The following is a 13,574-nucleotide window of genomic DNA, read 5'->3' as shown; positions in this document are numbered from 1 at the left end:
CAGTAGGTAAAAATCCTTGTCCCACATACCTGACTACTTGAGGTGCATCCCTGGAACCCATGACAGAAGTCTTCTGACCCACAAGCATACATGCACTTGTGCGTACAGGTGCAATAAGACAGACAGAAGGTAGACAGATATTTTCCACAGATAGCATGAATATAAATATTCAAATATTATTGTTTTCACGATGTTTGTACTTTGATAAAATGTTGGCTTTCAATCTAGTCTTAATCTTTGAATTTAATCCTACTTAGAATAGTAACAAAGAGATAACTGATCATTAAACTTAAAATGCTACATATTTTGTTGTAGCATTTTAACACATCTATTGTGTTTTTTAAAAAATAGTTTTAGCTAGGGGTTCTACTACAAACCTATAATCCTAGATTCCAAGTACTAAAGAAATGAAGAAGATGGAGAGATGGCTCAATGGTTAAGAGCACTGATTGCTCTTCCAGAGGTCCTGAGTTCAATTCCCAGAAACCTCATAGTGGCTCACAACCCTTCTCTGTAATGAGATCTGATGCCCTGTTTTCGCATGCAGGTGTACATGCAGATAAAGCACTCATACATAAACTAAAATAAATCTTAAAAAGAAGAAGAAATGAAGCAATGGGAGGCGGGTATGTGTGCGTATGGATCTTGCTCTCTGCTTCATAGAAAATTACTGTTGTTCTTTCTGTGTTTAGAGACAAAAGTCTGGCTGTGTAACTCACAGAGTCAATCTGCTTTAAGCTAAGAATCACCTTGAAATTCTGATCCTCTTGCCTCCATCTTGTGACTAAAGGACTATGTACTATAACTGGTGGTTATTTCTTCAAATACTGTTTCTGTCCTCTTTCATACTCTTCCAGATTTCAAATGCAAGTGCCAATATGCATAGCATCACCTCGAAGGCTTCCAGGCTTACACTTAGAACATGTCTCTATACCTGAATGTGTGAGAAGATGATCTGCTCCTCAGAATGCCAGTACTGACAACATCTACATGCTGTACCTGCCAGAGATGAAATCGGTACAGAACTTGGGGGACGGTGGGAGCTGGTGCCATTGGTCCAACTCTAGAGTCTCTCAAGCAGAAGCAATGGTAGGCAAGTCAATCAAGACATGGGAGACAGATGCAGGCAGCCTCGGAGTTCATGCACAGCCTGGTCTACATAGAAAGTTCAGGGCCGGCCAAGGCTACAAATTCAGACACTGTCTCAAAAAATTAAATAAATAAATACCAAGTAGCCTCCAAATATGAATGAAGAGGATGGGATGTAATTGGGGTTGAAGGATGGGAGTGAATTATTTTAGAATTAATGAACACAAATATAGGATATATTTGCAATCTTTTTAGTTTCTCAGCATCTAGTATGATGTTTTAACTTGCAAATTTCTTAAAATGAGTTGTGGAAATTCCATTTATGTATTTTTTTCTGTGAAATATTTGTCATCTGTCCACTTTCTATATTAAATGTTATTATAAATCCCCATCGGTGTATACATTTAAACCTTAGGCCCTAAGCATGTCCTTGGGAGGCAGTTGATATTGTGTACTCAACCAGGTATCAATACTAAAAACAGAAGCTTCCAGCAAATACAACATTAGTGTTGACATATAGCAAACTCCAGCTAGGATATAAGAAAGAGGACTGTTCTACTTACAGAATGCACAGAGGTAAATCACACACACTTGAAAGGGTTCTCTGCCTCATTTCATTCCAGTGCCTAAAGCCTCCAACCACTAAAGCCATCATTAGTCCAGGATAATTGTCCTACAATAGGAGCTAACTACTTATATAAGTAGGATGATGCCATAATTTACATCAAAAACTACATTAAACAATAGAGCACAAATTAACTAATACAAGGTGTATGAGGATTCCTGGTCAGGGGCAAAACTCAGCTCAGCATTAGACGGCCATTCTGAGGGATTTAATTTCACTTATTGGTTTTGCCACATTGCTAACTTCGATTACATAAATGTGTAAAAGGCAAATCATACCACTTAACTTCTCTAGTCAAGAAATGCTTTTAAATAAACCATGAAAGTAACAAAGATGAAAATGGACACAAAGTCAATTAAATCCATTCCTCCTTAATGCAGTTCCCATGCGATGATCCCATTGCCATAAAATCAAATTAATCAATACAGCAACAGAAAGATAGTGAATCAGATTTTATTTGCTGCCAGAGTGAACGTGAAACTATATTAAAGTCTCAGTGGATTTAAATCACAGAAGACAATGTATGGCCGCGAGATGTACATGGGAGGAAAGAGCATGGCAGAGACGGTTACAGAGCAACAGAACTTGCTACAACTGGCGCTGCGCTCCCTCTCGCGCTCTGCAGTGTGGTGGGAAGCAATCTGCTTCCCCTGACTATGTCAGACAAAGCTGCCTTGCTGAAAAAAGGGTCCGTGTAAATGAAAGGAAAAGGCGGCATTGCACTGCAGGACTCTGAGTGACTTGAAAAATATTCTTCTGTGAAACTGGATACTATTTATTACCTGTCTTAGAAATTAGACAGATAGATGGTAGGTAGGTAGGTAGGTAGGTAGGTAGGTAGGTGGGTGGGTGGGTGGGTGGGTGGGTGGGTGGGTGGATGGATGGATGGATAGATAGATAGATAGATAGATAGATAGATAGATAGATAGATAGATAGATAGATACCATAGTGAAACTATGGTGTTCCCTGAACTACAGTGAAAAAAAAATAAAAAAAAATTCTTGTAATACTTCTCAATAAGTATCTTTGGTTCAAGAACTACCCATTTGTTCACTATAGATAAATAATTCCCATATCCCTTGACTATTTCACAAAGTAGCCCCTGAAATCCAAGGCTATGACAGACAGACAGGAAACAGATGTACCAATTCACATAAGTTTATGTTTTTTATATCTCTATGAATATTTTCTCTAATAGTCAATAAAAAAGCACATACTTTTAAAAATCAATAAAAACAATGTATCTGGTTAATTTCTATATTAAAAAGGAAAAGCCAGCAAATTACTATTATTTAAATTTTAAACAAAACACAATCAATCAACACAGAATTTCAAAGAAATTTTTGTTTTAATTGCACTGAAGTCGACTCTTTCTCTTTTTCTTTTTTTATTCACCCTTTTTTTTAATCTTTATTAAATTGGGTATTTCTTATTTACATTTCAAATAGTATTCCCTTTCCCGGTTTCCAGGCCAACATCCCCTTAGCCCCTCCCTCTCCCCTCCTATATGGGTGTTCCCCTTCCAATCCTCCCCCCCATTACTGCCCTCCCCCCAACAATCACGTTCATTAGGGGTTCAGTCTTGGCAGGGCCAAGGGCTTCCCCTTCCACTGGTGCCCCTATTAGACTATTCATTGCTGCCTATGCAGTTGGAGCCCACGGTCAGCCCATGTATAGTCTTTGGGTAGTGGCTTAGTCCCTGGAAGTCTACTCTTTCTTTAAGTATCTTTTGATCCCTCTACAGCACACAAGTAGCTGCCAAAAGTAATTTTTCATCAAGATGCAAACCCATATCCAGTGGAAGCAGACTTCTCAACAACACATGCAATATTAAAGTCAATACTTTAGAAACTCACGATTTTTCTAGGCGTTTTTCTGAATGTGATATAAATGCGTGCGACACATTAACAGTGTTTAATAAACCTACTACTTTTGTTCTAGAAATATCTTACATTATACTTGTCATAATGATACCTTAAGCAATAAGATTTTAAAATTATGTCATTACTGATACATTTATCTACAATATGAAAGAAACTGAAGGGGACAGGTGGGCGACATTTCACCAAAAACACCTTATGATCAACAATACAAAGACAAATCATCTTCTGCGTTTCCGTAAGCCACACTTCTAAATGATTCTAAGTAGACTTATTGTCTGAAGACACAGGACTTTATACCAGGAAACTGTCTCATACATTTTCTGTCTTGAGATGTCAAATTTCTATGTTTGCTTTTTACTGTTTAAAAGTGAAAGTGTTAGCTGGGCATGGTGGCTCTTGCTGTAAGCCCAGCACACAGAGCACTGAGGCAGGAGGCCTGTCACTGACAGCCTGAGAGGCAGTGAGACCTTGTCTTTCAAAAGCTAAAAGAATGGAAATGTTATAAAATTTCAACACTAAACTAAGGCACATATAACTACTGTTACTTATTTTCTTATTTCCATAACACACGTAAGTTTCTCGACAGTTTTCCTATCATTTCACATCCTTAGGAGAAATGTATTAATCTTGGGGTATAGATTATACCATGACATTATACAAAACCAGTGTAAACACACTACGACAAACAGCTGTGAAAGTGTTTATAAAAGAGATTTCTTCCCTTTAGGTTTTAAACATTCATGACTGAAATAACCAAGTGAAAATGACCCTTGCATTCATAAAATGTTGAAAAAAATCTAACAATGAATAGTTTCTAAAACTGCTAATCACTTTGGGCAAAGCACATTTTGACTGACTCTGACATGGGCTCAATGCAGATAATGCAATGCTGCTCACCCAGAGCACTTACCTGGCCCTCTCCAACTGTCTCAGTGTCTATGACTGTGATGATGCCCGGCACCAAGGGGCTCCGTCTTGAGTTGCAGTGTATGGCTATGTCATCATCTGTCACTCCTGAGGGCAGTGTGCCTGTCAGTTGAGTCACCACTTTCCCAACCATCGTCAGGCCACTTTTCAGTGTCTATAACAAAAGATCAAATATATGACTTTCAACCAAATGTGAAGCCTAAACAGGAGTAGGTACTAGAACTGATTTCCAGGCCTCAATCCCTTTTCCTCTTTATGATATTTTATACAGCAATAAACACCACAGATGTCCACTCAGCCATTCAACGTGATCTTGAAACTTACTTAGAAAAATCAACATGAGTTCAAGGATATGTCGTCAAAAAAAAGCATCAACATCACTGTGCTGGTAATAATAACATAATTAAGTGACAATAATTATAAGCACATAGCTATTTTATTTAATAGGGGTATAATTATATATTTACTAAAATATTTCTTTTACTTCAACCTCTTAATGCGCATGTTTTAGAACACATGATTTAGAACAGATCTGGCCATGTGACAATGTTTTTCAAAGACTGTAATTCAATATCTAAGTAGGAAAAGATTATAACTCTAAAATATACCTGTGCTATTATAAAAGACTACACACAGAGAGTGATAGTAGTAACTTCTTTGTCCCTCTGGGATATTAATGGCTAGTAAATGATGTCCAATAGCACACACAGCTGACATAGTTTCTTTTCTGGCTGGGAGAGAACGCAATCCAGTGTGGTGTTTCTGGTACACGATTCCATTGAAAGCAAGTAACTACAGCGAATGCATGTATTTTTTTAATTCATAAATCTTGACTAATTATCCTGATACATATTAATAAAACTTAGGGTCGGTATGCCACTCAGTGTTAAGAGTTTGACTGCCTTACAAGAGGCTCTAGGTTCAATCTATACTAGAAAAGAAAAACAGAAAGAAAACCATCAATGAAAATATTCTTAAAGTAACAGTTGTATATTTCTTCTGAAAAGAGAAAATTATACAAATAACAAACTTTTGAAGGAGATAACTTTCATTAGAGCCAGAACAGGTAGTAGAGCCACAATATTACAGTTCTTTTAACTGTGCTGCTGATGAAATGCCTTTATTTAAACACTTGAAATGACCTCTAAAATAATTATGGGGAAAATGACCTTACCAAGGACTATTCTCTCTCTCTCTCTCTCTCTCTCTCTCTCTCTCTCTCTCTCTCTCTCTCTCTCTCTGTGTGTGTGTGTGTGTGTGTGTTTCTTAGTGTTCACTTTACTATAAAGATAAACCCATTATTTTCATAGATACTTGAAGTCCCAATAAGGAAACAAAACTTTCTAACATTTTTTTCATTTCAGAGAACACTCAAAATCAATTTTTGTACTTTTAGATTTTTCCCTCTGCTTTCCACCCACTCCATCTGTATATAGTTAAAAAAGTTAACTTTCCATGCTTGGGCTAAGGAAGTAGTCAAAATGAAATTCTCTAATTTCAATTATAAAATCTTGATTTGTATTTACCAGTTCTCTCCTCGCAGTTGTATATTCATTTGTTTTCTCCCCACTGTGGTCAATTGATTTAATAAAAGTTCCCAGTGTTTCTTCTTGTTATCTGATAACTTAACAACAACAGTCTTAAGAGAGCAACACCATTAGCACTAATGGACACGGGACAACTGATAGGGCAGAGGAAGGTTCAAAACAGCAGGGAGCCCTGTGGCCAGCAGACCTGCCTGCAATGGAACTGAACATATAATATGTCTACGCTTCATTACAATCACACGGTCAGCCGCCTTACTGCTACAATACTGTTCTGTGAGAGCATTTTTCCAAAAAAAATCAGGGATTGAAGAAACTTTAAAAAAATTAAATATATTAAATATATTCCAGATTGTGCAAAAACTTCATCCAATTTATAACCTCTATCCACAGATGGTTTCTCTATTCCCCGGTGTTCCTTGCTCAAACCATTTCTGTAGCAAGTCTGTGAGCATCTTGCCCAATAGAGTGGGAAGACAGACAAACAACCAGTGTCCGTGGGCTATAGAACCCTATGTTACCCACAGGAACATGTGCTAACAATGTAGCTAATAGGATATATATGTCACAAAAGACATCTAAAATCTGACTTGTGTCATTTCTAAAGCAAAGTATTCCATGATGCAGAAACCACTCCCCTTCCCTGCTTTCCGGATCCCTAATGTGAATGCCTTCATCACACATTTGATGACTATAAAGGTCAGGGGGTGCATTTTGTTTTAAAGATGATTTTATCAAGTCATTGTTCTTTCCAAAGGCACATGCATTCCTCATGCCCGCACGGCTGAGGCGTGTTACTTTCCTCGTGTTTTCCTGCTGACTTTTCCTCTACCTTCTGCCCTACTGCCCTGCACTTCGTGGCACTTTTTACATGCTCCAGTTCTGGTGCTATTCATTGGCATAAAAGCCTGAGCCGATCCGCTCAGGGGCAAACACAGAGGATAGACAACCAGACACGTTCACACTGAAAGGCCTGGCTTGATAAAGGCTTGGCTCCGTCTGCCTGGGAACAAACAGCTCCATTAGCACTGATGGCGTGAGTGCAGCAGCTGAGGTATCTCAGAGGTTAACAGGCTTCCTGCTCCACTCTCACTCACATCAATACACTGTGGCGCCGGTTCCCTTGGTCCTTCAGAGGCTTACTCACCAACACTAACAGACTTGTGTAAGCCATTTCTTGTGAATTATTGAAACAAACATTTGGCTGCTAATTGAGGAACACTAATGTGTTTTATAATCACTGCAGTTTGAGATTTTAGCACAAAACAAAACAGTTGCAATTGATTTGTGGGTTTGTGCCCCCCTTGGCTTTGGTTTTGAGCTTGAATTCAGCAGACAGAACTTTTCCTGTATGTTATACTATGTAATTTTGGAGACCGTGTGCCACTCTCCAGCCAAGGATGAGCTAGAACCAAACCAAAGAAATCCAGGCCCCTTGGTGGGGACCCAGGCCTAGGGATAACCTTTTCTTCTAGAAAGATTCTAAAGATACTTAGGTACACACTTGCCACAGTTTTGGAATTAGGAAGTCATGTATTGTACTTAGCCTTGCCAGTGACTTCCCCCGATTAACTGGATTGAAACCTGAAAGGATCAACAGTTCAGGCGGCGTTGGCACCTGTCTGTGATCCCAGCAGTTTGGAGACTGATGATACCGCTGAGTTCAGCGAAAGGTTGAAGGATGTCAGGATACCTGTGTGACTGTGATCCTAACGTGATTAGGGTTCTGTCTCTTGAGGGAGGAGGGGAGTTACAACAGTTAAAACAGTTTCTTTTTGTATGCAATAGTGCTTTTAAACAAATCTTAGGATAACTTCTGAAAAATATGGAAGTAAACACCACAAATTTACTAAATAAGGTTTCAAAACTGACAGAAACAGAACTCAAACCAGGACTAACAAGCCTTACTTGCTAAGAGTTCGACCATGTTTTTGTTAAGTGTGTCAAAGCTCACTTTTGAGCTTAGAACGACTCTCAAGGTCACACTGTACAGTCCATGGGGAATGTGATGTATCTCCTAGACATTAGTTGTGCTTTCTAATATTTTTACATTTCAGGTGCCAGAACTATTTTGGGTTTGTCAATTTTTTATCATGCAATCATTTAAAAAATTAGACATAGTCTTACTGCTATTATTCTTATTAATACTATTTATTCTTTCTTATCTACCTTTGTATCGGTATTTCTGCGAAAGTTAGACACAGACAGACATAGACAGATGTGGTATCAGCATGCTGCACAGAAGTCTCGAGCACATGAGCTCAAATGAACCTTCCACACAGTCTACCGAGCAGCTGAGACAACAGGTGTACAACCACCATACCTTCCTCATAATTATTTTTCCTTAAATTCCAGAACACTGAAATAATCTTTGGAAGTTAAGTCTCTCAGTGTGTATAGAGGTGTGCAGAGTCCATGGCTAGGCTGACCCATGGAGACCAGATCAGAGGCTGACTCAGGCATCTTCCTCTACAGTCGTTACCTTCCTTTATGGCCGAGATGGAATCTCTCACTTGAATCAAGAGCTTGCCCTGGACAGAATGGCTAGACTAACCTGAACTCGAAGTGATCCTTCTGCTTCAGCCTCCCAAGTGTAAGGATTATGACAGTAAGATACCCAGACTTGTCAAACCTAATTTCTTAGAGCCTAAATGAGGAAGCCCTGAATACACACCTCATACCCCAGTATCGAGATGTGGGGATGTACAGGGCTCAAATTTGTAATACTGAATTCCTTACATCGGGCCGCATTTCCATATACCCACAACAAAACTTTTTCCTAATGAATGCAGGTACCTTCCTGGACCAAAAAAATAAAAAATAAAAATAAGAAATAAATCCTCTAACAACAAAGTAAAAATTGCAGCCCCAGTAGGTCACTGAAAGTGATGTATGGCCAGATCTACCAGTACGAGACAGCCGAGTTTGAGAATCCAACATTCAAACCAGTATCTCTTTGTTAAATGCAGGGGGGAACGCTCAAGAGTTTGCCTAATTACTGCCTTTAACATAAGAAAGGAGAAATGCAAACATACAGTGCGGTAAGTGTAAAGGCATTCCCTTACTCTGCTTTTGCCTGGAAAGTGTGTAACGGTTCTCATCAAGTCCAGGAACATATTCTAATGCACATCATGCAAGCATCTGTGACAATCTTGAAGTATTTTTGTATTTACCATGAAACAGTGTGACCTTTGATTCCTTCTGTGGCCGACTTAGACTGCTGTCCTCTGAGCAGTTGTGCTTTCGATTACATGCTGTCACTCAGATTCACTCAGTCATCCCTATTATTAGAATTGCTCTGTTGTAGACTTCACAATTCAAAAGGATGGTGGTTGTACGAATACCTTATAATCAGCTCAAAGTTTAACAGGCACCATCAAAATTAACCCTCACTCACATACAGAGAAGTCACTTGGCAAACATCAAGAGGCCAGCCTCTAGATATGAAAGAATCTTTGAATGTGTCAGGGGACCAACTCAAGTTTTCATGAGGAATTTTTGAAGTCAAGAAGACTCAGAAACATTCAAAGATGCACAGGGATATCCATGAGCCTGTCAGTGTAGGTAGGACAATGCAAATCACAGAAGAATCCAAGTCGCCAGTTAAACCATGTACAGTCTGTTGCAATATGGGATTAATTAGTTACCAGACTTGAATCCAGTTACAATACATCCAAGGTTTTTAATGGAGTAAGTACAAATCATACAATCTTCAAAATAAAAGAACTATTAACCTCAAAAAATTAACTTCCAAATCACAGAGTCTCACAAGTGGCAAAACATTCTGACTTCTTACATTTATTTGACACTTGGGAATGAAAATGGAATGGACAATCTCGTCATGAGTCAGCAGTCAAACATGGGAACTGTTCCACAGAATCACAACTTCTAGAAACTTGTGAGGTACTCACTTTAGCAGCACTAATGACAGTGGCAGTGTAAGACTGAATGTTGTCTCCACAGGCTCCGCCACGGGACTGGTGACAGCGAATCAGCTGGGATGAGGAGGGAGAACACAGGAGTCATTTTCTATTAAGCCGTTTAACTCTACATGCTATTAGACAGCAGCTCTTTACCATGCACAGTGACGACGCTGGGCGGGAATGTTTGCAAGAGTGTACTGCAGACAAACAGCTAAAAGCCCTGCTGAGACACATTTTCCCCTTTTATATAATCTTCTGGTGCCACTAAGGCAGTTCCATGCTCAACTATGGTTTTAATTACGTGATGAACAGGCTTTAAGAATTCATAAACTCTGAAATGGTAGGATTCAGGGTCTGGCAGCCTTTCCATAAATAAATTTAAAAAACATAATCAAAGGACTTACACATAACTTCCTAACATTAAATATTTGACATACTAGCAAATTGGATGTTTTCTCCTCTTAATTCCTTACAAAAATTATAAAAGGAAACCCAAAACAACAGCAAATATTTTAGGATATTTGCACATCCAATCTGTCTGTGGGAAAGTGGACAGACTGTGCATAAACCAACCATACACATGCACAAACCGTCCACGTCTGAGAGCCCACTATATTTGCACTGGGAACAGACTAAACTTCCGATTGTCAACGGGAATCATAATTTTGATTCTCATATGCTCAGCAGAAACTTGGGATCTAACTCCTCACTGGCAACAGCACACTTGTATTTACCAAAAATGACGATAATCAAGATTCAGGTGAACACTTTTAAAGTAGACAGTCAATGGCAGGGCATTAGGACAACACGGTATTGTGTGGTATTGTGACAGGCATTTTTACGGCCTGTGAAATTAATACAAGAAAAAATAACAGTCTTATATGACCTTATATGATACAGATTAACATACAATCCTTTTATTCCCTACACATATTTTTAATTCCTCACAGGCATATGAATATAACAGACCAAACACCTGGCACATGAAGGTAAGCTGCGACTGAGCCATGATTGACATGATTGATTGACAGCAGATTTCAAGGTGTCTGATGAGCAAATAGTGACTATTTTAGTTAATAGAAAGAATGGCTTCCTCATTCAACCACACATGCATATTCAGAGCAGTATGAAAATTATTCCTCTGCTGCCTCCTGCTGCTTAAAAAGAGAAAGGCAGGATTTTGCAAAAGCTGAAAGCTGCTTCCTGCTAAAAGTTATCAAAATACTCTTGGACAGCACATCCTTGTCCACTAAACCGTCTCACCACCAGAACAAAAGCAAAGTAAATACTTATATAAAAAATTACATAAAAAATAAAAATAAATGTTTTTACATTAAAATTAAACTAAAAGTTATTTAAAGACAAATGGGAAAATAGCCAATATAGTCAGAAACACAGTATACAAAAAATTACATTCACATCATTTTTTAAACCAAATTAACATACAAGTGGACTAGAAAATAATCTTAAGCAACATGATCAAATAATCTATTTTGTTTGTAAAGGGAAAATATAAATAGCTACATGTACATATTATATACATTAGTACATAAAACATGAATATATAAGGAAATATACACATTTACAAATTAAGCCAAAGTCCAATCAAAATGGAGGAAGACCAAAAGAAAAAGATGACCAAAAAATAAATAAGACTAGCTAGTGACGTAGCTCAGCAGGTGAGGGCATTTGCTGCCACAACCAGAAATGTCCAGAGTTCAATGTCCAGAAACCACATGGTAAAGGGAAAGCGATGACTCCTAAGTTGTTCTCTGCTCTATACATGCTTGTGCACATGTATACATGCAAATATACACACATACATACACTCACAATAACAACTTGTATCCTATGAAGACAGCTGAACCAAATACCTGCAGTTTCAGGACATAGTTTTGCCTGAAATGCCTCTGGTTTGCTGCTGAGGTGGACAGGGGAGCGATTCTGTACTACCTTTGAAATACAGGAAGTGAACAACAGATGCTGACATCAAAGTCTACCACGCAAAGGAAGGAACATATGACTATGAAATGGGAACAGAAGAGAACTTGGAACAAGTATCAACACACTTTATTTTTTATATCATGAGAATGTGCATTATAGATGAACACCTTCCCATTTTCTATATGTAAGTAGCACGCATGTACATACTCGATGCTTCCATTGAGGTTCCATACAGACACACACCACAATACAAAGACCCACAGAACAGAGCTGACTTTCTAATGACATTGGTCACTGAAAGAACCAGAAGGAGGCCGGAGAGATGGCACATATTGCTGATGCAAAAGACCTGAATCAGTTCCCAACAGCCACATCAAGTAACTTACAGCCTCCTGTAATCCCAGCTCTGGGAAGATACGACAGCTCTTGCTTCCTTGGGCACTTGCAGTCATGTGCACACACCCACACACACAACACACAAACAAATAAAACATTTAATAAATACAAGGAGAAATATCTGGCAAGATGGTTCTGTGAGTAAGAGCATTTGTAACTATGCACACCTGAATTAGGATCCTCGGGGAACCATAAAAGCCCAGCAGGGTCACACAGGCCTCTGTGAAACAGACTGTGAGGTGACAGTCTGGAAGCATGCTGGCCACCAGCCTACCTCTAGGTTCAGTGAAAAAACTTGTCTCAAAAAATGAGACCAAAAACCAGAAGATGACACCTAACTAACATCGACCACTCATGCATACAATCAAACACCCTGAGTGAAAATGTTCTTTAAAATTTAATTCAACTTTGCAATGTCAAAGTAGGCCTCATGGACCGAAAACCCCAAACTGAAAATACTGCTAGTCCATGTAAGTGCTGGTCTCTGCAGCTCTTTCTGCTCATCATGCACTTCTTCGCCGTATGTGACAGCAAACATTCAAGTGTGTGTCTGCAAAGGCCATGCAACTAGCAAGGGAGCTGCTTCACCACAAAACCAGTATGCAACTAACTGTGGCTGCAACTGCACATGTGCAGCTCCCACGGGTGGGAACACCCCGGCGAGTGCCAAGGAACTGCTGCACTTTCTTCATGGCTGTCTCCAGCACTCAAGGGAAACGCATGACAAATATAAACACAGGAGACACCACTACGTCACCTGATTTAACTGTGCGGCACTTGCATTATTTGAAAAGAACCATTTGAAAAGAGCTATTTTTATGGGAAAATGAAAAGACCAGAAGAGAGGGCGTATAAGTAGAGCACTCAATAACATGCAAAATATCTTAATTTTTACAGACAGGCTTTTGGAAAAGGAATTAAGGACTTCATCTAGAAAAATGATTTTTGTTAGCCCATTCTTGATTCTGCGCATTCCAGAGGAGAGTTGATTTACGAGTTCTGTGGCTTTACCAAGTACTTACTTTATACACCACATCCTGATTTTGTCAAGAACTATTTTGTACTATTTCATAATATTCGCAAGACACAATAACCACGTAACCAAGGAAAATGAAATAAGAATGCTAATCCTCAAAGCCAACAGGACTTTTTACACTTTATTCTACATTTACACGCAGAGTCCTAAATGGCATAAGAAGAATTTATACCTTACTATATAATTCAAAATTTATGATTTGCATT

The 13,574-nt window shown here is 38.8% G+C and overlaps 1 protein-coding gene across 20 annotated transcripts in view; it reads right to left on the bottom strand.

The window, feature by feature from the left end:
• The window catches only part of Bcas3 (BCAS3, microtubule associated cell migration factor), a 459,006-nt gene that overhangs the window by 329,041 nt on the left and 116,391 nt on the right, over nt 1–13,574 (bottom strand). For all 20 annotated transcript variants that reach the window (XM_087573462.1, XM_087573456.1, XM_087573463.1 and 17 more), the window contains 2 exons: nt 9,981–10,064; nt 4,509–4,679 (listed from right to left, as the gene is read on the bottom strand). In XM_087573462.1, coding sequence (XP_087429588.1) covers nt 4,509–4,679; nt 9,981–10,064 — 255 coding nt within the window. The remainder of the gene's footprint in view (nt 1–4,508; nt 4,680–9,980; nt 10,065–13,574) is intronic.

Source organism: Rattus norvegicus, chromosome 10 (assembly GCF_021556685.1).
Source record: "Rattus norvegicus strain SHRSP/BbbUtx chromosome 10, alternate assembly SHRSP_T2T, whole genome shotgun sequence".
Taxonomy (NCBI): domain Eukaryota; kingdom Metazoa; phylum Chordata; class Mammalia; order Rodentia; family Muridae; genus Rattus; species Rattus norvegicus.
The sequence above is the reverse complement of the archived record's forward strand: the minus strand, read 5'-3'. Positions and strand labels throughout refer to the sequence as shown.